Genomic DNA, 24,055 nt, shown 5'->3' with positions numbered 1-24,055 from the left:
TCCAAGGAGATCTTTGCTTACCCGAGACAACCTTCACTTTAGTGGGTGCAATGGCATCAATAATATTTTTAACTTTAAAATTGAAGCCATCTACAAGCTCATTGACTGAGAGGCAAGAGAGGGCTGGTGTGGAGGAGAACTTCTGAATAAATAGTTCACTGGTGTTTTCAGAGATGTAACGCTTTGTCACAACCTTGGTTTGGACATTTGTGTGCAAGGAGATTGCACTCTCAAAGAAAACACAGAAATGATCAGAGAGTGCAACATCAGTCACAGCAACCTTGGAAATGTTTACACCTTTGGTGATGATTAGGTCCAGAGTGTACCCCCTGTTGTGGGTGGGTCCTGTCACATGCTGAGTCAGATCATAGTTATCAAGGACACCACATAGTTCTATAGACTCTCTCCTGGGGATTATCAACATGGATATTAAAGTCACCAACAATAACAACACAGTCAAAATCAATACAGATTACAGACAGCAGTTCAGTAAACTCATCAAAGAAGGTTGCACAGTATTTAGGCGGTCTGTAAATGTTTAGGAATAAAGCTTGAGTGGAATTCAGAGCCACATATTCAAAATAACTAAAATGACCAAAGGGCATCTGCTTGCATTGAAGAGAATCATTAAATAAAACAGCAACTCCACCTCCTTTCTTATGCGCTCTTGTTTCACTCATGAAACTGAAGTTGTGAGGTGTTGATTCAATAAGAACAGCTGCACTGTTATCTTGATTTAACCAAGTTTCAGTTAAAAACAAAATGTCCAGTTTGTGCCTAACAATAAAATCATTGATTAAAAATGTTTTTCCTGACAGAGACCTGACATTTAATAAAGCTAAGTTTAATGTGGTTAAAGCTTTCTTTGCCCAATTTATTTGGACAGGCTGACGAGGAATGTATGCTAAGTTTGATAAGTTTGCATGTTTACTATTGTTTCTTCGCAGCCTCACCTTTCTTTTTCTATAAACTTGCAAGACAGGAATTGAAGCGGCTAGCTGCATACAGGGCCCCGACTTTTCCTGGAGAGAGTCATTGGTATCATTAGCCTTGTAGCCTGGACCCAGAAGATATCAATTGTGGTACCGTTGAGGAGTGGGGAGAGGAGTGTGTTTGGTTCCAGCAATGACCAGCTTTTCCATGTGGTCAGTGAACTCCAGGTGGGGGGAGGATGGGGAGAGTGTGAGAGAGGATTGCGATCCAAAGTATGGACCCGAAATAGAAGTAGGTGCTGGGGAGGGAGGTAAAGACTCCTCGTCTAGGAAGTCCATACTTTGCAGTCCAAAGTATGGACCTGAAGTAGGTGCTGGGGAGGGAGGTAAGGGTGGGGAAAGTGGGAGTTGCAGTCCAAAGTATGGACCTGAAGTAGGTGCTGGGGAGGGAGGTAAAGACTCTAGGAAGGGTGGGGAAAGTGGGAGATCGGAGGCGGTCTCTGATGATGAGGTTGGAGACTCCTTTTGGCTGTCGTTAGGCGGGGGCATCCTTCCCGTAAGGTCTCCATGGCGATGCTGTGTGGTTATCTCTTGTTTAGATTCCTCTTGTATCTTGTCCTTGGCAGTAGGGACAGACGAGTGACGCAGGGAGAAAAATAGGTTTGAGGTAAACAGTTTTACCCCTGACTTGTTCAGGCAAACTCCATGCGCTGTAAAAAGATGTCTGCGCTCCCAGAAAAGGTAGAAATTGTTGATAAAATGTACTGAATGGTCAGTACATGCAGTTGACAGCCATTTGTTCAGTGCAAACAGCCTGCTGAATCCTTCATCTCCTCCTCTGACTGGTGGAAGAGGACCACTGATGAACACCTCAGCCTTGACAGCTGACTGTGTTTAACTGTCAGATGACAGGAGAGCTGTGATGCATTGCGTCTTGGACAAAGCAACAGTTTTCAAAGAATCTTGTGATTACAACCTGTTGTGCACTTTCAAGGCTTGATTCACAGCAAATGTTACAATTACTGTGACTAGAAAGTCATCATACGATACTCCTCTTACAGTAAACTGAAGCAGCAACAGCGCGATTCAGAAATTTTTGTCTTTGTGTCTGTCCCTCACCCTCAAGTGACGTTTGTTTGTTCTTAAAATGTTTACAAGGATGTCAGAATGTGTTCTCCAAAGCCCCGGGGGGAAAAGAGGAATGATTAGCACAGCACACACTGTCTCACTCTTTGTCCTTCCCCGACAAAATATCCCGGACCCACTGAGAGAATCAGTTCTGTTTTCATAAGAACTTTTATTTTCGGGTTTGTTTCTGACACAGATCCATTTTCTCCGCTTTCCATCCGACCCGGTGCGATAACGCAGTGCCTCCTGTTTGATTTGGCTCCTTTTAAATCAGAGGCTGGAGCTTCCCCTTTATTTACACTGCAATCTGACACGGTAAACATTAGAGAGTGTGTTTGTGTATCTGCGTTTCTCTCGGCCTGTGTGTGTGTGCGTGTGTGTGAAGCGAGAGTGTCAGGAGGATGCCTGGGTATTGGGGTCAGGCTTGTGTGGGAAGATCAGTCAGGAAGCCCCCCCCCCCCTTTCCTCCATCCTGCAGGGGGAGAAAGAAAGAAAGCAAGAATATACTTCACAAGTCACAGGGGTTGTGTATTCTGCGCTACAGTTTAAAAACGCTCCAATGAAACAGTGGTACGTTTGAAAAAACACACTCACTTTATGAGAGAATCCGCTGTAAAATGTCCTTCCTGCACTGTTCAAATAACAGCTGTAAACATCAACATCTCTCTTCGGTAGATACAGTCCAGAGAACGATGACTAATCTGTCATTGAGGAATCCGGTCTTAGGCGGAGGAGTCAAAGGTGTGTTGCGAGCAGACTCTCTGGACACATGGAACATTTATTTGAAAGTTTACAGCCAAACTGTAAACTGTATTTCACAACACTCCTCTACCAAGACAGGAAATGTAGCATTTATCACCGATTTATGTTAATTTGTGCAGTTTTCCAATCAACCATATAAAAATACACACTCTACGAGGTTGATGTGAAATAAAAAAGAGTGTGTGTGCATGTGTCCACAGATTTGTTTCCAGAGTCTGAGATTCTACGTCCTTCCTGACTCTGCTGACGTCCTTACACACACGTGCTCGTCCTTGTAAACACTACCTTGCTGTGAGAGGGTGTGTTTGTGTGTGTCTGGCACGTGCTTTTGTGAGAGTTTAATTAGCTGAGTTTGAGATGGGTCAGAACCCTGTGCACTCCAGCATTACGGATTTAAAATGCAGTAAGGACTGTAAGGTTAACATTCTGACTTGGTGCTTTAGTTGGAGGGTAGCAGGAATATCCTCCAATTTTAAATGTCAGAAAGCAAAGGACAAGTTAACATCAACTTAAATCAAGTCATTATATTTGGTTGCTAACCTTTTGCAGTCAGTAAATTGGTGGACCTTGTCCAAGATGCAATCTCCCTCAATCACAGATTGTGCCATCTTGCCATCTATTTGCTTGTTTTGCCTTGCGTGATTATCTTGTTTCGGACTTTTGTTCTGCATGGTCCTGTACTGGTTCAGAGTGGCTACACGTCCCAAATAATGCTCCCAATATGGACGTGAACACTCTCAAACATCGTGAAAGCTAATGATAGAGGTATGCTAGTTTGTAGAACCTGTTGTCCGACATGTCGAAGGCAAAAAAGGTGGTAGTCGCTGTCATAGAGACCACTTTTGGACCGGCCTTTTTTTGGAAGGCATTCATAGTGTAACAACCGTTTGTATGTAAAATAAGTGATGAAAGTATCTGTGTGAACTGTGAAGAGTTATTAAGAAAGCTTGAGAGAGATAATCAAAATCTGTCTACTTCACACATTGCCAATCACTGCATAAAGTGTGAGTGCCTGCTGGATTGATAATTTCGGAAAGTTGCAAAAATGGTCAGATGAAGTCCCCCAATAGCGTCATTGGAAAGGTTTTGGGGGGGTGGGGGCATACTGACCACCTCTGGGCGTGGAATGATGAGAGGAGATGACGGGATTGCTTCGGCCTCCTCTGCCATGATCAAAGGCACTTATCTCAGAGCTCCCTTTGTTGGTGGCCAGTGACCTTCTCCACCATCTCCTTTTCTCTTTGCTTCCCTCTTCCCTGAGCAGCAGGACCGCCCCACCTGTGTGAGATTATAAGGAGCTTGCGTTTAGCTGGACAGAGTCAATAACGATGCTATTAGGCAGGAATGCCAAAGGAAAGAGGTGGAGGTTTTTGAGGGATTAGAGGAGGAGAGGAGTGTGGCGTACTACAATGTGTGTTTCATGTTTCGACTCTATTTGACGTTGTAATCGGTGCTCAGAGGTTATCTCTCTTTCATCTTGGAAGGCAGCACATACCTGAGGGCTGCATCGGGCACTTTAGACGTTGTCCATTTTGTTCCCTGTTTACAAATGTATGTATGACAGCTTTAGAAATTCCAAGGTTTTTACAGGTAGTTGACCTTTTGATGCAGTGGTTGACATGAATGACTCATGTGTGAAATGTCTCTGTTACTTTGTACTCTCCCCCATGTTGGTTTTGTTTCCCTCCAGGCTTTGGATTTGTTTTTCAAACTCTTCTGAGGTCCAGAGGGTTCCTGAGCCCAGGTCGCCCTTCAGGGCTCTTTGCCGTCACTGTCTGGGCGCTCATTAATATCCTCTTGCCCTTTTCTTCCTCATTTTTTGTTTGAGCGTCTCTTGGCTAACTGTCTGAGTGCGGAGGAGTGAATGTTGGACATGTTGTGGTGAAAAAGTGGAGAAACAGACCGAAAACTTGAGATGACACAAAGCTGTTGGGGTGAAGACATTATGATTCATGGCTGGAAGGGAGATGACACTTAAAAGAGGAAGAAATGAAGAATAGGAAACTAAATATTTATGATCTTTTATGATTATTTTGTGACAGGATCATTTAATGATGGAGGGAATACCTTGGGTTATTGACCCTAACCCAAGTTAAAAAAAAAACTGTCTTATGAAGGCAGTTCACTGTGTCACAAACATTTTTCTGCATGTCTTAAGATGTGTTTCCCCTGTTCTGGGGCAGACATGTTTACATGACCTATACTTAACTCTTACCATGTGTCCACAGCACAACTAGCCAGTCACTCCAAGTCCATTTATCAAGGAGAGCTGAACACCCGAGGCAGGTCAGGTGATTTTGATGACAGCAGCCACTGCTTGCCTTTTGTTGGTTAAATGCTGCTCTCACAGTTTGTTTTGTCCAATGCTGTCCAGTGGCTCAAGAAGGCTTGAGTCACAGAACACGTTCCATAACGATATAATGATGAATAACATACTGACCCATTTTTATGCCCCGACAAAAAAAATGTGGGTCCCAAACCAGTCTTTTAAAATGACTGCCCTGTAATCCAAGTGGACAGTTTCCAGCTGCTGATTGCCAGCAGACATACGTAAACTATGTGTAAAATATTAGTATTTGCCAGTCAGAATTTTCTGTGCTTTATTACTCATAATAATAAGAAACAACCCCAGCACTTTTACTATTGGTCCTTAAATGAGGGCTTTCCTCAAATCAGAGTTTTTATAGTCAATTTAGACTCTACAGATTGAAGTCTAGACATTATTATTGTTTTAAGGAAGCATTTTTCTAAAGGTTTTACGTCGTACTTTCAAGGTCTGGAGGACTCATTTGCAACACTTTAGATTTGCGTCCATCTTGATCAGGTGCCAGATTTGAACATTCCCGTGGTTTGGTATGGCATGACGTCATTGTCTGTGTGTAAGCTGTTTATGGACATTTTAGTTGAAACATGTAAGGTTTTAGCAGCTTAGCTGGTGTGCTCAGAGTGACATTTACTCTCAAACCAGAGTGATGTGGTTCGTCTCATAGAAAGCTTTTTTTAGTTATTCTGTCTTCACCACATGCAGGCATTTATTTGAGCTGGATGATCCTCCAACACATGACATGTACGGTACATCGTGAATGTTCAGGATAGCAGGATAGGTCAACCCTAACCCAATAAAGGCACACTAATCAATACCTTCATATTGACAGGGGATCTAATTATAATGTACTCAGTCGCTCATTGTGACAAACCCACACATACTTGTCTCCTGACTCTGCAGTGTCCCTTAGCTTGAACTTTTTAATGTGATCTTTTTGTTTTGTTTTTACTGTTTTGATCAACAGATAAAGTCACTGTACTTCCCAGCTCTACAGAGCAGACAGGTTACGGGCTAGCTGCTGAACATAATGAAGCATTTAGCTCTAAAGAGCTGGATATTTCCCCTCAGCAGTTAGTCAAGACCATAAAAGAGGTCAAAGGAGTGTGAATGTTGGACTTATACTATACGTCACTGTGAGAGACACGACTCCGAATAAATACGAATATTGTTCCGCGTCTGCTGTATAGGGGAATAAGAAAGTGTTTGATAACACACTCACTAATTATTGTTACGTTAGTTAAATTCTGTCTGGGCCAGCTTTATTACACTGAAAAATACCAAGGAGGCCATGACAACCTTGTACAAGTTTAATGATCCTATTAATCCCAGGACTTTAGGTTTACAGCCATGTATGAGCGGGACATTTTCAGTGACAGTATGTACTCGATGATCTCATGGGTCGCTGTGAAAGAAGACTGGTCAGTTTTAGCTTGCTGACAGTGTTCTCAGTGAGTCAAAACTGCTCTCTGGGTGTGCAAGAAAACATTGTACCAGTGTGTCGTGTGTTGTGCTTGGTGCATTTAGCCTTCTCACGGTTTTAGCAGGTATATTCTTTTCCCTTTCCTCTTCTTCTTGTCCTCTTATTTTTCTCCTCCAGACAAACTTGAGAAGCATTTACTGAAAGGCTGCACAACTAGGACATGTGTCTGCACTAGAGCACAGGATGTAAAGATAGACACAAGGGATAGAGTAGACTAGAGATGAAACAACTAGGCAATAGACGGTTGACTGACATGCAGGCCTGTGTGGTTTTTAATTGTGGCAAATGTCTGAAGCAGACAAGTGTTTTGGGAATCTGAATCACAGGCTGTCAGTACCCTCTGCCCCCTGCCTCAGAGGGGCATTGGGGGAATCTCATGTATCATGAATACCACCCCAGAACAGTGTTTTAAAATGTTGTCTACGCCATAGCACACCTGGGCACAACATACAGCCCTTAAACGACACGGATTAAGGTACACATGTCAATCTTTGTTCATGCCCTACAAATACAGGATAATTCTGCCTGAAACCCAAGCTTGTTTTAATGAACCAGGTATTCTGTGTCAAACTGATGAGCTCACGGAAAACTGGCTAACAAAACTCAACAATAATCTCCCTTTTCAAAGGACCATTCATAATTTAATGTTTTAATTTTAACAACACACCTGGGCAGGTCTGCATGCACTCGTGTGGCACACTGGTTGGAAGTCACTGAGTGTGCATCTGTGTGTGGTCGGCAGTGCTCTTCTGCTCCGCACGCACAATTAGAATTTCCTCAGTAAAACAAAAGAGGCACACAAAACAGAAAACACCACCCAGTCACTTTTCAGCACTCTGGAATTATAGCATCACTCATAAAAATACTTCATGAGCTTTTACAGTTTTGTGGTTGTGAGTTTGTTGCCATTCATTTAAAAGCCTTCTACTTAATTTGTGAGGCAAAGTAATACAGTTAAAAGGCCACATTTAATTTAAAGTCAGTGTCAGCCTCTGGGCTTTGGCCTGTGTTTCTACGATGGAGACCATATGTAGATACGCCACTAGGTTCTAATGTGTGTTTGCAGCCCGTGTCAGTTGTTTTGCCTTTTCACTGAGAGGCATCTCGAGGCTGAACACAACCTGAAGCCTCCTTAAGCCACAGCTTTGTCCTTTTCATCCTCTTCTCCAGCCCTCCCACTCGTCCCTAATTTGTTGTCAAGGCAATAAAATGAGCATCTGTCTGACCTATTCGCTGTGATGCATTATGGGTAAGGGACAACACAACCTATCAGTGGTGGGGGTCAGTTTTGTGAGATGTTGTTTTAGTGATGTAAAGGTGTCACCCCGCCCAGAAACCAAAGAAAAAAGAACATAAATTAGTGCCTGATATGAAGGAAGTGCACGGTGCTGAGCCGAGAATTATTAACACACCTCTGACAAGAATAATCATAAATCAGACCCGAACTCTTTTACGCGGCATGCTTTTAGACGTCTGAGTCAATGTCACTGGCAACAGATCATGTCAGACAAAAGCAACCGAATTGAGGACTTTGTAAATTCCAAAACAGAACCCTCAGTGTGTTTTCTGTAAAGTACAGTGAACTGAAACAGCAACTTATCTTCAATAGCTGTCAAAAATACAAAATAAAAATCCTAAATGATATAAATAAAAATACTTAATAGTTCAGAAAAGTAAAAGTACATTCTGAAACAGTATAGAGAGGTAAACTAATGTGCTCCAGGTGGATTCATGTAGAGATTATTCTGCCTATTCGCAGAGTTCAAGAGCATCGTAGACGATCTGTAAAGGTCTAAAGTCAACCCCAGGGTCTCCGAAAATTAAAACTCATTTCTCCTTGTGGTGCCTTCCTTTGAATACCACAGAGGAGCACACACGTCTCATCTCCACCCATGCGGACCAAGTCAGTTTTATTTACACAGCCGCAAAATCACAAATATGATTCAGCATACGGCAAAATCTTTCTCTTGTTGCATTCAGACATAATATGACGAAGATTGAACATATTGATTGAAAATACAATTACTTATTTCTTCTTACCTGGAAAGTGGACAGTGACAGGAAAGATAGGAGGCAGAACATTATGAGACATTTACTATTGTTAATACAGCAGCATTTATTTTTTCATAATGTCATTGTCTCATTACTTTAATACACTCGCAGATTGATATGGAAGTATATACACACGTAAACATATACAAACCCAGGCAGGAGATTTCCATTTGCTGCAAGGTTGCCGTGTCTCCGTTGTTGCACAAATGGCCACACCACAGAACCACACATCTGCATAAATGACAATCATACATTTACACACACGTGGCACGCACTCAATTAAGACTTCCCCTCGGACTGCATCCTCTTCTCTGGTCTCCAGTTATCAAGTCAGATGGAGGATGGTGGAGGTTTCAGAGCTGTCACCTGTCTCTGGAACACACTCCTCATCCGGCTGTGCATCTGGGAGGGATTACATGCTGTGTGTTTTTGTGCACCGGTTTCCCTCTATGTTTATGTGTGAAAGGCTGTGTGTGTGTGTGTGCGTGTGGTCATTTGAACTCATGAGTGCCACTATTAGAGATCTGTGGTTTTGTGGCACATCATCCCGAGACAGATCCAATTGGGTCGAATGAAGCGAAACAAGGGAGGCAGCGAGAGTTGAGCTGCCTGGTGGTCCCGCGTTCTCAGTTGGTCGTGGGAAGAAGTTTCCATCACAAGTTCAGTTTGTGGTGGTTTGAAATCAAGCCTGTCGTCAGCGCTGTCGCTCCGGGCTGAAGCTCAATAATTAGATGGCAGCTGGTGCAGTCAGGCAGGGTAAGAGACCACCAGAAATAAATGAGGTTATCCCGTGAGAGGGACAATAACCACTTACTCTCCGCTGTGCTTTTCCTTTATGAATAGGCAATACATATGAACTTGGTTAAAAAGCATGATCTAATTTTTCACAAGGTTGCGATTTCCTGTTCGGGAAATTCTTTTGGGCTGATTTCACCATTGTGTCTGAGTAAAGCTGGATGTTTTAACCAAATGCAATTAGGGATTTATATACCTCATGCAAAAGGGAAGAGGAATTAAAAAGGAAACAATGGAACAGAAAGTTATAAAATTATTTCCAGTAAAAGTTACGAGGAACTTTCGTTTTGTGTTTATTTCGGCGGTCCCTGCGGACAAAAGCGCTGGAGTTTCTGACCACCAGCGAGGCAAAGCTCTGCCCCTGGCCCGGAGGAAGAGCTGTCGCTTCCAGGTACGGCGCTCTCCACCTTCCGACTGCAGGCCTAAGGCGGCAGCAAAGCCGGATCTGGGTCTGTGTGCAACGCTGTGGTCGCTGCCAGAGGCTGAGCTGAAGGAGGTTTTGGTGAACTTGCTGCGTGCTTAGAATTTTTTCTAATTTTGCGGGGAACAGACATTAAGAACAAATATATACTCCAGTAACTTAAATAAAGTTAATAGTTTAATAAATGGAATTAAAAGAGAGTAAACAATTACCAAAGAAAGAATGTTAACAGTTCAGTAGTACTGCGCATTGTTGTTTGCACGCAGTGTACTCACACCTATTTAGTTTCCGTGGTCTCTTCCCAAGAGAGACATAACATGTGTGTGCCCGAAGAGTGATGGCTGCTTATACAGAGGTAATTACAGAGCACTATGCTGTTGACTTTTTATCCACAGCATATTTGTTTGTGTTTGTGTGTTCATTTATTTGTCCAGTGTGTTTGGGGACTTGCGTGCCTGACCTCACATATGTGTCTGCAGACATGTCTACGCCTTTGTATGTAAAGTCTTTTCCCTCACTGAGGCACACTATTAGCACCGTGTGCTGTTTCACATGTGTTTTCTCAGTGGGGCTGATTAAGTGAATTATGCCTCATAGCTGACGGTCGGGATGACAGATGGCAGATTTTACCCTGAGTCAGCAGAATGACAGAAAAAGCAATGTGTCTTTACGGCCTCAGTTGCTGCTAAGTGCTGTAACAGCGACATGTTGTGGAAGCTGTCTGATTCTGTTGGACGGGGAGACATAGAATCTTCTTTACCTGACCATTCATTTAGCATACATAGCTCATTAAATCCGTTTGAAAAAGAGAAACTGTGAGTTCGGAACATTCTGTTCTTTGCCTGCAGGAATAAAAAAAGAACAACGGTCAATGTGATCACTGCCGCTGCTGTACAAACTCTCCCCACTGTGGCAGAAGGATCTTGGAAGCACAAAGTATTTAAAGAGCAGAACTTTCCCAAAGTGTCGCATCGTGTCACGGTCACAACTTTGAAGAAATGTTAGTTCATTACCTCGTTCCGTTATCTGTCATGTGCTGTGGCAGCTTATGCAGCTCTCCTGTCCGCTGCCAGAATTCAGAATTTATTCGGTTGAAAGACTTTAACGGCTGTGACCTTTCGATGCATTGCTCTTGGAGTTCCTCGCTGCTGAAGTTAGAAAAGAGAAACTCACTCCACAATGATTCCCAGCTAATTACTTTGATGCCGAATGTCAGTGGAGGTGAAACTAAGTTTGCCATTGGGAAGTTCCCCAGTTTGTTCCATCCCATTAGACGTTCTGTGAGTGTTTAAGCTCGCAGATGCTTTGCAGATCCATGCTTTTTCAGCTGGCAGTACGGATGAATGCTGTAAGACTATAAAGGTGGGTTCATTTGTTTTGATCATTGAGGACTTCAACAATTTACACAACAGATGAAGAACAGGATGAGATGCAGGTCGTCTTTCTCTTTTGTTGTTCGTTCTTGTCAGACTTTAGAGCATTCTTTCCCTCTGACTTCATTCTCTTGGCCATGTTCATGCCACTTATGTGTTCCTTGTTGTCATCACAGAGAAAGCATTACAACTATTTCCTATTGTGGAAGCCAGAACATAGCATGACGATTTCCCTTATTTGTGTAGTCATCGATGCTGTCCTACGTCCTCAAACATGATTTTATTTGCCTAAAAAGGTCCCTGATATGTTGAAACCATGGGTTTGATGCTCCAGACCTGCAGGGAAAATGTGTTGAAAGGAACCTGTAATGATTTCCCTTCTCTTTATTCACGAGGTGCTCTTTGGCAAGGCACTTCACCCCCCGACAGTTTCACTGGACTGCTGGACCAGGGAAGCTCCCAGGGATGGATGTTTTTAACTGTTCGACTTAAATGTAATTAAGAAAGAGAAAATACTGACGATGTCTTGATACGTCAAAGTCAAAGATTGTCACACAAGCAGAGTTTGGAGAGTTAGGTTCATGTCGTCTCGCACTGTTGAAATGTCATTATCATATGTCATTATTCGCTGTGGTTTTCCACAGTCCAGGTGCAAAGACGGCGGCTGTGGTTCGGATCACCACAACCAAAACAGTCTGAAGAATACTTAACAACAGTCATGGGAACTTCTCCCATCGGGAGAGAGATGTCATCTTTTCCATCTCTGAAACGTTTGGCTCAAGATCCATGTTCCGTTCAGAGCAGCCAGACACATTTCCATGTTAGTTTTAAAAAGCGTCTCTGATCGCAGCAAATGTTCCTTCACTCTCCACCATGAGGATTTACGAGGATGCCAAAATCTGGGTCATTTGGAAAAAGCCTTTTTTCGCTTCTTCGCGTATGTTATTATAAATTGAAATGGCATGTGGAGTGCTTTCAAGAAGAAATGAAAGGTGATGCTGGTTGCAAGGAAAAGGAAACGCTCACGATTCGTCATCGCAAACTCAAGAACCTTAAATGTTTTGCTTTTTAAAAAATCGCTTGAGACAGAGGGAGAATAGAAGGTTCTCAATGATAATTATGTCTAAAGAGTCTCAGCACTCCACTCAATTTGGGCCCTGGCCTCAAGACACAATTTAAGACTGTTGTAAAACAGTTCAAACTGTATCCTTTTTCAAAAGTCAGGGTTCCTTTGTAATTGCCCTCTCTTCAACAAGGGAAACCTTGTTTTCCAATGTGCTTGCATGTGCAAAACTGCAGTGTGTGTGTGTGTGTGCCTACGTGTGTGTGCTTTTTGCAGCCCCTCATCAGGCTCATTCCACAGCACAGCTGCAGTGGCTGAAGTCACACAGTTTGACTCAAGAAGAGGCTTAGCAGCTCATTAATGGACAGAACAAAGTAAGCTAGAAACAGCATTGACGAGCAAAACTGGCAGAGGTACAGAGCGCAGGCCATGTTGTCCTTATCTCAAGGTAGTGCTCTGCTTTCATGGTACAGTGGAAGAGGCCCCACTTTGGCCAAATCCTAAGCAGACATTGACACAATAATAATATTACAAGAACTGAATGACCAATGACCAATGACCAATAACAAAAGGAATATCAGGGAGGATTGTTGCAATTAGTCGATTAATTAATTAGCATCTTTGTCTGCTCTGTTTTCAGAACTCACATGTGTTACCAGTACAGAACTTCAAATGTTCCTCATCATTAGATCTGTCTTTAGAAACATTTTAATACTATATTTCCAGCCTTGCTTGTCATTGCTCTTGTGTTTTTTTCTTTATCGTCTCATCCGTCAGTCTCGAAGTGTCTTCCTCACATTCCCCTCTTTCTTTTTCTGTTAGTTAAAAATATCTCCTTTCCTTGCTGCCGTTTCATATTGTGACATTTTAATCTGGACATCCGTACACATCTGCCAAAAGCAATATTTGGCTAAGGACAAGAATTTGGGAAGCAAAAAATGCTTCAGTTATTCATCCGATGCAGACTTCAGCCCGTGGCCCTATTAATCACAGAGCATCTCTTCTTTCCATCCCTTTGCAGAGATCGGACCCGTAACAATCACAACAGACCCCAAGAAGTTCCAGCATGAGCTGAGAGAGCTGTACGTTCAGGTGGGTTCAGAGTTCTCATTCATCAAACCAAGGAGCGGCAGCAGCAGCAGCAGCAGCAGCAGCAGCAGCAGCAGCATCGGGTCATCCGGCCTAGATAAAAGCAGTAGACTGTGGTCAGCTGATTAAGACCAAGCCTGATTGGTCAGTCTACATCGGATGATAAAAGAAGTTTAAAACAATGATTTATTTTTCTTCACTTTACAATTACTGTAACCAGTTTTAGTGGGTTTTCATCCTTCAGGATATGGCTTTGGTCATATGTTGGCCTTATACTGTTGCAAATTAAACAAAAATAACTTCTTCATCCCATGTTTATTTGCCTTCCTGCACCATTACAAACAAATGTATGAACAAAAACAGAGAATGGCTAGACAGCTAAACAGAGTTCTGCCAAGTTTACATTTTTGTGTAATCACTTGGAGAAAGAAAAGAAGTTGAGCAGAAACCTTGCTGTGTACTACTTGAACAAATTCCCCAAAACTGCAAAGCTGGTACTCTTCATAGCTATGTGTGACAGAGAGACGGACAGACACGGACAGAGAGAAGAAGCATATTCAGAGGGCTGTCCTTTGAAGAAAAAGATTTTGGCAAGTGTCTCTGCATCCTTGGCACGTGCCTCAGTTAATCTGGTGTTCGAGCGTGTTGTGTGTAGAATGGAAGAGATCCAGTTTCCTCTCACTCACTGCTCCATTCCTCAGTCCCTTTTATCCTCCCCTCACCTCTTCACCTGCACCGCCCCTGAAGAGCTTTTTGGCCAGAGTGCATGGAAAAGATACTCTTTGGAATTTAATTTTTTTTTTCGTGAAATTGAAATGTTTAACGGTGAAGATGTTAGACAACACTAAGGCACAAGAACAAAAGTGCACAGCGACGTTATCAGGTGTAGTGTTGGGGACAAATGGGGAATGTGGCGGGGGGAGGGGGGGATGTTGGGGTTAGGGAGAGACAGAGGATTCCTGTCTCTTCACCCCCCCCCCCCCCTTAGCCAACAATCATGGGTCACTCCATTCCAGATGTTACTCTTGGGGTGATGCATATTAGCTGTTGAACCCCTCAGACAGACCGAAATGTCAGTTGGAATGCTGCAGACGACATTTTAGTCTTTGACCCCACCAGACAGACAGAATAGAACATTCACACTCACAGTCACACATACAATCACACATTTTATTTTAACCGTGTTGGTTGCGGCTGTCAGTAATGGTTTGACAAGGTCGTTTTTACACACCGTTGACTATTTTTAGCGATATATCTTTAAAAGCTACAAAGTTCATAGATGTGGTGTTTCTTCCAATTCAATAAATGTATTTATACATCATCAGATTATAATTATAATTCATATAGACTGTACTCTATCATTGATAGAGACCCAACATTCTTGGCACTTGGGCGACAATGGCAATGAAAAACTTGGGTACCGGTAGAACGAGTAGAAACCTTGGGCAGAACCAGGCTCTAGATGGGAGGCCATCTACCGTTTGAGAGAGAGATACAGAGATGCACATCAACAACAGCAATAGCACAACAGCTCTAATGATAACATAAATAGGACTTATAACGATAGTAATAGTAGCGGTGGATATAATAGAAGGATACCACCAGACACTCAGTCTTTTTAGAGACACAATGTTGGTGCTGTTGATGTATTGCTGCTTGGAAAGTCTGTCATCATGGAGTTTCAATGACGCTGCTAAAATACCAAGCATTCACTCAAATACAATTTTATTTGAACACTGTCTTGATAATTACATATTACCTTCTCTGTCTCAGGGAGGCGGGGACTGTCCGGAGATGAGCATTGGCGCCATTAAGATCGCCTTGGAGATCTCCTTGCCGGGATCCTTTATTTACGTTTTCACAGACGCCCGTTCCAAAGATTTCAAGCTGGCCCATGAAGTTCTGCAGCTCATTCAGCAGAAACAGTCACAGGTTTGGATATTGCTGCAGTATAAAGTATATCATATATATATATATAGGTTTAGCGATAAAGAGGTCACATGTTTCTATATGTGTGTGTGTGTGTGTGTGTGTGTAGGTGGTGTTTGTGCTGACGGGAGACTGTGATGATAGGAGTCACATCGGCTACAAGGTTTACGAGGAGATCGCCTCCACCAGCTCAGGGCAGGTCTTCCATCTAGACAAGAAACAGGTCAATGAGGTAAGAGTATCCCTGAATGGAAACTGCGCTCCTGCTCAAGAAGAACGTGCTTTGGTCACAGTATTCACATCATTTTAGCTTGGCCTGGGTTCAGCCCTTAAGCTGTGTAAATGAAATGGCAGTAGAAGGTTTTACAGCCCTCCTTATGCATTTTGCTGTGTCCATGTTCAAGTCTGGACTCCAGATCAAATGTGCTGGAAACATTTAATTGATTGATGCATACCGTCGCTCTTTTTAACCTTTCCAAGAAGAAACACAAATCAGCAGTCATGGACTGGGCAGTGAGTCAAAGCCTGAAGTTTGAATAGCTTTGCTGTCTTATTACTGTAAGATAAGAGTCCTTGTTAGTGGAGGAAAGGATTTGCGATCTTGAACAATTTTCTATAAGACTGCATGAGAGTCCTTCACTATTTGTCCGTCTTTTTCAAAATACTACTTAATATTGTTATATTTTATTGATCTCTCTCCGTCTCTCTCGCTGTGTCTTTCTGTTACATTTGCTCATCAGCAGTGTCGTTTTTTACTTAAAAGATTTGCAGGATCAAATGCAACACTACTTTTACAGCTTTTGCCACAGCGAGGAAGTCAATTAGAAATGACATTTTGAGAAACAGTAGTTTCAAATATCCTGGCCCTTGGTTTGGTTTGTTTGCAGTGTTTATTTGAGTCAGGAAATAAATCAAGAAATTGAAATTTTTTTAAAGCATTCAGTATATTTGAGTCAAATCAATCTGGTTTTTTTGTACGCCCAGCTTTACCCTGAGGCTTTGATTGTGCTGTATAATTTTGCTCTTTGTTTATTATTGTTATTTTCATCTTTTAAACATTGTGGTTTTAAAATAGAGTACACCATAGTAGATGATATAATCTCTGTGAAAGATTTGTTAATCCTGCGTTCTTCACACTTCGTTCCCTTCGCTGTAGGTTCTGAAATGGGTGGAGGAGGCGGTGCAGTCATCCAAGGTCCACCTGCTGTCCACGGATCACTTCAGTGGGGCCAGCAACACTTGGCAGATACCCTTTGACCCGAGCCTCAAGGAAGTCACTGTGGCCCTCAGCGGCCCAGCTCCTAACATTGAGATAACGAACCCCCAGGGTATGATAAAGTGTTACAATACTTAAATAGTTTGTCAGTGGGATTCCAAAACATCATCAGAGATTGATGTAGTTACCGTCATATATATGTGTATACAGATCGGTGACAAGGAAATAAAAATAAGATAGAAAGATAAAAACGTCAATACAGGATAAGAGGGCTCATTGAATGCTTTGATGAGCATGAAAATGATTTAAATAATTGGTTCTCTTCATCACAGTCTCCAGATCGCAACCCATCTTAACATCTATGGGAGATTTGTAAAACAGCTCTCTCCACCACATCGTACTGTGGAAACACCAGAAGAGGGAATAAATATCTGTTCGACTTAAGGAGTCTGTGACAAGCAGCGTGGACGTCGTTGTATCTGGTCGTGGTGGCGCGACATCTTAGTGAGCCACTTCATGTTGGGTCTTCCTTAGATTTGTTGCTCACCTATATATAAATCCACACAACTAAACATGGGTGACATCACTGACCAGGTATAATGCTTGAGAAGGAAACACTGGAGACTCTCTGGAACGTGTGTATTTATTGTACATCGATTGGTTATATATACTGATATAGTGTATGTTCGCTGTGATTGATGTTATGAATATGCATATAGGTCTGTGAATATAGGTGTTTTGCACATGAAGGAAGTAGTGTTTTAATTTTAGTTCGTCCAGTCATTGAAGGCCATCTTCAGCATGTGAAAGCAAGGAGCACAATATTGCAGTAAAATACTGTAATACAGAAAAATTCACTGTAAAATTGTATGTTGTCATATATAATGATACAAACAATGATAATGTTTCTCTAAATCAAAGAGAAGCTTTTTAGACTATTTTGAATTAATGTTCCACAATCATACAGGAAGAGTTTGAACAAGAGGACGACATTTTACCTTTAGGAGATGAAGCTAACTGTAGAAGTAGAAGTACAGTACACAGACCAGACAGAGCGAGACAGAATACATGCAAAAAACAAAAAATAATTGGATAGATTCCAACATCATCTGGGGTCCACTAATTTAGCACTTGTTGTTTCATTCACCTACAGTATGCTGTGAATGCTAAAACCATATCTTGCATCTATATATGTTGACAACTGAAGTTCAATATTTGATATGTAACTTGAAGCCATGCATCAAGAAGTGTTAATAATTCAGTTGTATCAGTCAAAGCTGCAGAGCAGGTGAATAAACATCTCAGTGTTCATGTTTGGCCTCCAGGAAAGCTCATGGGGAAGAGTGACGGCCTGACTGAGCTGCTGCACATTCCCAACTCTGCAAAAGTTGTCAACATCAAGGACCCACAGCCTGGGATGTGGTCCATCAAGGTAAACAATTCATTCTTTCAGGGAGCGTGTGTAAAATGACAAGCTTCTCCTAACGGTTCCCAGAGCCAAGCTGTCTGTTAAAAGGACTTACTGCAAATAGTTCAGCAGTGTACCCTCGAAATGAGGTCACAACTCACACCCCGGGAGGGAGCTGTTCTTAAGTTGGTTCTTAAGTTAAGTTACTGCTGTAATATATCATGAGATACAGGAATACGTTTTATGTCTGGTGGAAGCATCTCCGAGCAAACAGAAAGATGATCAGAAAGACACATTTGAGCACTGAGATAATTTTGAAGACAGCCCTGGTAGAAGAAGATAAAGTATATGTTCAAGGACACTGCTGTCAACACGACATGTTTTGTTTGGGGCACACTTGCTGTTGTTTGCCCCTTGCAGAGTTGAAGGTGTTGGAACCCTGCTGATGAGGTAATGCAGAAAAAGATCACACATTTGACCCGTCAATGCCAGATGTTGTAAAATGACAAGCATTTTTACCTGAGTGATTTGTTGGAGGGGCCCCCGGTGGCCCCTGTATTCTCTTTAGACTCCTTCTGGGACACTTTCCCTCATCTCTGCATGACTGTGTTATGTGTTAGTGCCCATTTGATTTACAGGGGAAGAGATTAGATGGAAAACTGTGTCATCTCTTGAGTTTCCCTTTAAAGAAACATGCAGTTTTGAGGAGAACAGGATGCCTTAAAGATTAGATTGCCTGTGATTTGTTCTGGCACTTCTACACTTCTAGGCTCTGTTTATGCTTGAACAGCAGGAAAATTCCACGAAAACGATTACAATATCTCTTTCTTATTGATATTCTTGCCAAGCCAATTCATGCTTTTGGAATTCCCTCTCAGTAGGCAGTAATGACATTTATGGGGCAAAAGTTTAAAGTTTAAATCGCATGCATTTACATTTTGGGGATGTAAATGTATCTCAAAAAAGTAACATGAATGAGGAATGCATTTTTGTCTGCACTTAACCCACGGGTTAATCTCATGCTGTGGTCTGTCTCTAAACACCGGTGTGAGAAGCCCTTTCTCTGCTCACAGGAGCTCAACCTTTCTTACTGTAGATGTCTTTTTCCTTCTGTGTTTTAGAGACTAGAAGACACTCTGGCAGACCTTTTTTCAGGTTCAGATTGATTGTTTGGATTGGATTTTTTGCCTTTATAACACCCTGTTTTTTTTTTCTATTGGAGGTTAAATGGAAACGTTGGGGTTAAAAGATGCCCAAAGATTAAAAGTTCTGCATCACTGTGTGCTCTCTTTAATATCAGCTTAAACACCATATCAGAGGTCTTTGATTGGGGTATTTGCTTTCTATTCAGATATGGTGGGCTGTACCATCCTCCTGTTTGCCTCTCATTTTGCTCCCTGTGTCATCTAACATCATGAGTCGCTCTCTGGCACTTATCTTCTTTTCCTCATGCATCTCCCTGCCAACGCATTCACTCCTCTAATCATCTCCCTCAGAGAAGCCCAGGCGCATCTCCTGTACTCTCTTTCTTTAGTCCCAATGAATCAGTTTTTTGCCCCCATTTCTCAACTTGGACACTTCAACCTCAGCCCTCCCCCCCCCCCCCCCCCCCCCACACCACTCTTTCTGGCTTGCAAGCTCAAAATATTTCCCTCTCATCAGCAGCCATGTTTCCCAGGACATCGAAAGAAGTGTGGCTAAATACTTTCGGGGGATTTCACTGTTCTGCCATGCCGGGTTTCAGTCAGGCTAATAGACCATGACACCCCAGTGTAAGAACCAGGCCATAGATTGTGTGTGAAAAGGAATTTGATCCATCTTAATCTGCCTTTAATTGGATGTTGTGGTGGAGTGTAGAAGGTGGGCTCACCCCGGTATCACCGCCCGCTTCTTTTGTTTTGCCCATAGTTTTACACCTCACCAGCCTACTTCACATTCTGCTGAATTCAGTATATTCTACAACTGTCACTAAGTGCAATCAGTGTGCAAATAAGTGTAATCAATGTGCAATAAATTGTGTAATTTTATTTTTCTCACGAAGAGGAAATGATACCAGGTGTGCACAGACAGATGCCAGTCACTCAGTTTCTAATGTGAAAACAAGATCTTCATTGGTAGTGAACAGCTCTTCTATTCGTGCTTTGTGGCTGTGTGTTAGTTTGTGTGTGTGTGTATGTGTTTAAATATATGAGTCATCCAGGTGAGACTTCTTTGTGCAGCAGTGACCTTGTACATTTAAGGTGAATTTCATTTCATTGCCCATGATAAGTAGTTTGGAAAGGCTGTAATTTGAAAAGCACGCTGGTAACCTGCCCACCTCTTGTTCTTTGTGTCTGCCTTTTCTGCTCCTCTCTCTTATATTCTTTTGTCTAGTGTGTAGACAGCAGCCAGGTATCCTGCTGAACACAAAACAAAGCATCAAATCATTTGAATAATGTGGGGAAAGAGGCAGGACAGTCATTTTAAAGGGCCAATTACATAGAAAACAAAGACTTTACCAAACGCTCTGAATCCTTTCGTCCTCGCCGACAGAAGCCTCTATTGTTGCAGTCAGTGAGCAGTAGTAACACGAGGACCCATGAGGGCTCGTTCTTTCTCCATTGTATCCTAATGCAGTCCCTAGTTGCCCTCCCTCGCTGTTCATTCTCAGTGCGGTCACGGGCCGCTGGCAGCCGCAGACCCCGGTCAACCTCAGCCTCTGGTGGCCATTTTGGCTCCCCGTCAGTGAGAGATCGTTACACACTGCAACCACACATGCATTCTACTATGAAGGAAAATCACTCAAAAGCGCAAATGAGATCCGTGTGTAGGGTATTTTACCTTGGCGAGTGCTTTCACATCGCTCTGCGCAGAATATCTCTGCTCGCGTGAGCAAAATTGCGGCCTGCGAGGAGAAAACCATGCTTTGAGCGCGAGGGGCGTCTCCTAGCGCGCAAAACTTTAACCTGCTCGCTCGCGAGTAGATTTTCTTTTTGACACTAAGTGGGCGGATCCAGTCACCATTGTATATTTAATTGGTTACAATCCTCGTCTTTGGATTGGCCGGATATCACTCTGACACAGACTGTAAAGCGGTGGTTTTCAATCCGCCACTAAACACTACTCCACTACAACTCAGAGGTAAATGTTCTACATTTGTCTGACAGGTTTTGTAAACTTTTCAGACTGTAGAGGCTGACGAAATACAAATTATGTTAGCGTTTTGAAATACAATAATAAAAAATGTGTTTCTCTTGTAAATAAACTGGAGTCAAGTTGCACAGATTGATTTCAATTGACTCCATCATGCCAAAGTAATATACGTGCGCGGCTGTTTGATTTGCACTCGTGCGCATGGATCTCATTTGCGCGGATTTTGACAGTGGATTAATTGCCTTCATATTCTACAATTCTCCTATAATAATTGACTATATACTAACAATTAACAGTGATGAGCTTGTTGCTAGCTCTACATGTCTGGTTACCAACAGCTATGCACCAATTCCACAATATTACATCACGTTTTGGCATTCTGCACTAATAAAAAACTGGAAGTGCACTGGTGTTAACTACTTGTGCGTGTGATTGTGTCCAAGCCTGGTTTGGAAAAAACAAGGAAACTTGTCAAATCCCTCTTTTATATTGTTTCCATATTTTCCTACTTCCCCCTAATCACACACCTCCCCTCACACACAATTCATAGCGCCTCTAGCTACACCTTCAAATTTGACAGGTGACCTCTGACCTTTGGTTGCTAGTCAAACCTGTTACAGAAGTGAATAGATGGAAATGTGTGTGTGTGTGTGTGTGTGTGTATCTTCAACTAATACAATTAAAAGAGAAACAAGCTTGCTGAAACTTGTTTTATATGAGACCATATAAACCATATAAAGGTCACTATAAAGCAAGGAATTTCTGTCTGCATGTAAATGTGTTCTTCACATATCTTGAGAGCACACGTTTCTTTCCCTATTATTGATCAATATGATTATGCAATACAGTTTCACCAAAGCTGGCCCTAAAAAACATCTCCGGAAGGCTTTGTGCTGTTGCACCACAGTTGTTGGATATGATGTGTGAGTGACCATGACAAATTTGATGCCGTTATTCCAAAGGATGGCAGCAGCAGCATCGTCTCACTATAAAGCAAGGAACTGTTCATCCGATCTACTTCACAAACACTGCACTTTAGTTGAGGGAATATCAACAATTGATATTTATTCATAACAATACAACAGAATACATCAAAAAACAGCGAAGAGGGAAGAGCCCAGCGCTGAATATCCGTCCGCCGGGCGGATTGGGGAAACGTGGTGTATGGAAGACCGCTTGCCCGGTGTCCTTCTGATCGAGGCTCAGCCCGTGGACGGTGTGATGCCAGTGACGGCCCCTGTCGCGCCGGGGTCCGGTGTTCTCGGAGTCGGGTTGTTAGAGAATGCAGCCCAAAGTAGGTGGGAGCCTACACTCCATCTAAGGCTAAATACCGGCACGAGACCGATAGTCAACAAGTACCTTAAGGGAAAGTTGAAAAGAACTTTGAAGAGAGAGTTCAAGAGGGCGTGAAACCATTGAGAGGTAAACAGGGACCTCTCCCCGGCGCTGGCTGGCCCTCGCCGGGTGCATATCCTCAGTGGCGCCGCGACCGGCTCTAGGTCGGCTTGGAAAGGCTCGGGGCGAAGGTGCTTTTCAGCGCTCACCGCCAGGACCTCGCTGCGTCCCGGGACCGTGGACTAAGTGCTCGCTGTGCCCTCTCTCCCTGCGGGGAGGGACGGGGGCCCCTGCGCGACTGTCGACCGGGGCAGACTGTCCTCAGTGCGCCCCAACCGCATCGCCCGGGCGGGGATAGGCTCAAGTAAAAGGCGTCAGGGGTCTGTGGCGATGTCGGCAACCCACCTAACCCGTCTTGAAACAAGGACCAAGAAAGTGAACTATGCCTGGACAGGGCGAAGCCAGAGGAAAGTCTGGTGGAAGCTCACACCGTGATCTACCTTCACTTGTGTCCTCTTTTTGTCAGGGCCGGGGCTGTCCAAACTTTTGCACAACACAAAACGTTGTTTGAATCTCCATTGGTGTAGGTGGAGTATTTTTCTTGACTTGGGCTCCTCTTTGGGGTAGCCATCTTGTTTTGGGCCTCAGGTGGAATCATCAGTGGCTGTTGGATGGAGCCACTTACACTCAGTCTGGACATGGCCTCTGTGATTTCCATCATCAGATGATCCCCGTCACCAATATGATTCTGAAAGAGTGCATTTGTGGATAAATGTTGAGACCATCTATTATTAAACCTGAAACAACTGCCAAACACAAGACATACAGCCAAATAACCCTACAATGAAATGTGTTTAGTTTAATCAAATCACCTATATGTAGAATGAATGAACTTAGTTCAATCATTTGTAGACATGTTACTGCCACTGATTTCAAATGAAATGGCATCTTCCTTCTTTTAGTTAAATACCTGATCACATTTCTGCCATTATACATTATATTTTTTCAGCAGACTGTGAATAGCTACATAGATACCTTTTACAGTCATGTAGAAGCTGAGAAAAAGGGGCGAGAGATGGAAGACAACTATATCGATATAAGTATCGACTTACTTGTGTTTGTTTATCTGTTTTCCTTCTGAGACTAAAAGGTTCTACATGGTTTTGTTACATCAAAACCATTGATATTTCACTTTTTTTCTGCTGACTTACTTGCTCACGACTCTTTCATCTCTTAATAAACAGCTGGCATTGCAAAGGTCTCCAGCACTAGAGCTCCAAATTGTACCGGCACCACCCAGGTGTGAATGTATGCAGCCATGAATCAGGGCGGTGCTGGAAAAAAATAGCATGGCTGTTTAGCAAGCGCCGCCCTGAATAAATAATGAGGTGGGCAAAAATGTAATTGGACAATGAATCAATGTAAAGACTTTACAAAACATATTCAAGTTAACTCCACCCTGTTCCCTCCTGCGGCTTGCTGATTCAGATAATGTTTTATTAATTAGGTCTTAATGCTTCACTTAGATTGTAGATTGCTATGCTATATTTTCCACCCATATTGTGAAAATGTAACACATTAGAGCTAAATCCTTAAAGCCCTGGGAATACATCT

At 42.7% G+C, this 24,055-nt stretch overlaps 1 protein-coding gene across 1 annotated transcript in view; it reads left to right on the top strand.

Annotated features, from left to right (window-relative positions):
- hmcn1 (hemicentin 1) overlaps positions 1 to 24,055 on the top strand; it is a gene marked incomplete at its 5' end in the record, with an annotated part of 83,924 nt that overhangs the window by 3,911 nt on the left and 55,958 nt on the right. The window contains 5 exons of the mRNA XM_079266635.1: positions 13,354 to 13,424; positions 15,195 to 15,353; positions 15,460 to 15,582; positions 16,507 to 16,678; positions 17,892 to 17,998. Coding sequence (XP_079122761.1) covers positions 13,354 to 13,424; positions 15,195 to 15,353; positions 15,460 to 15,582; positions 16,507 to 16,678; positions 17,892 to 17,998 — 632 coding nt within the window. The remainder of the gene's footprint in view (positions 1 to 13,353; positions 13,425 to 15,194; positions 15,354 to 15,459; positions 15,583 to 16,506; positions 16,679 to 17,891; positions 17,999 to 24,055) is intronic.

This window comes from Melanostigma gelatinosum, assembly GCF_949748355.1.
Source record: "Melanostigma gelatinosum genome assembly, chromosome: 4".
In the NCBI taxonomy this organism is placed as follows: Eukaryota; Metazoa; Chordata; class Actinopteri; order Perciformes; family Zoarcidae; genus Melanostigma; species Melanostigma gelatinosum.
This window is presented reverse-complemented; position numbering and strand designations above follow the sequence as displayed.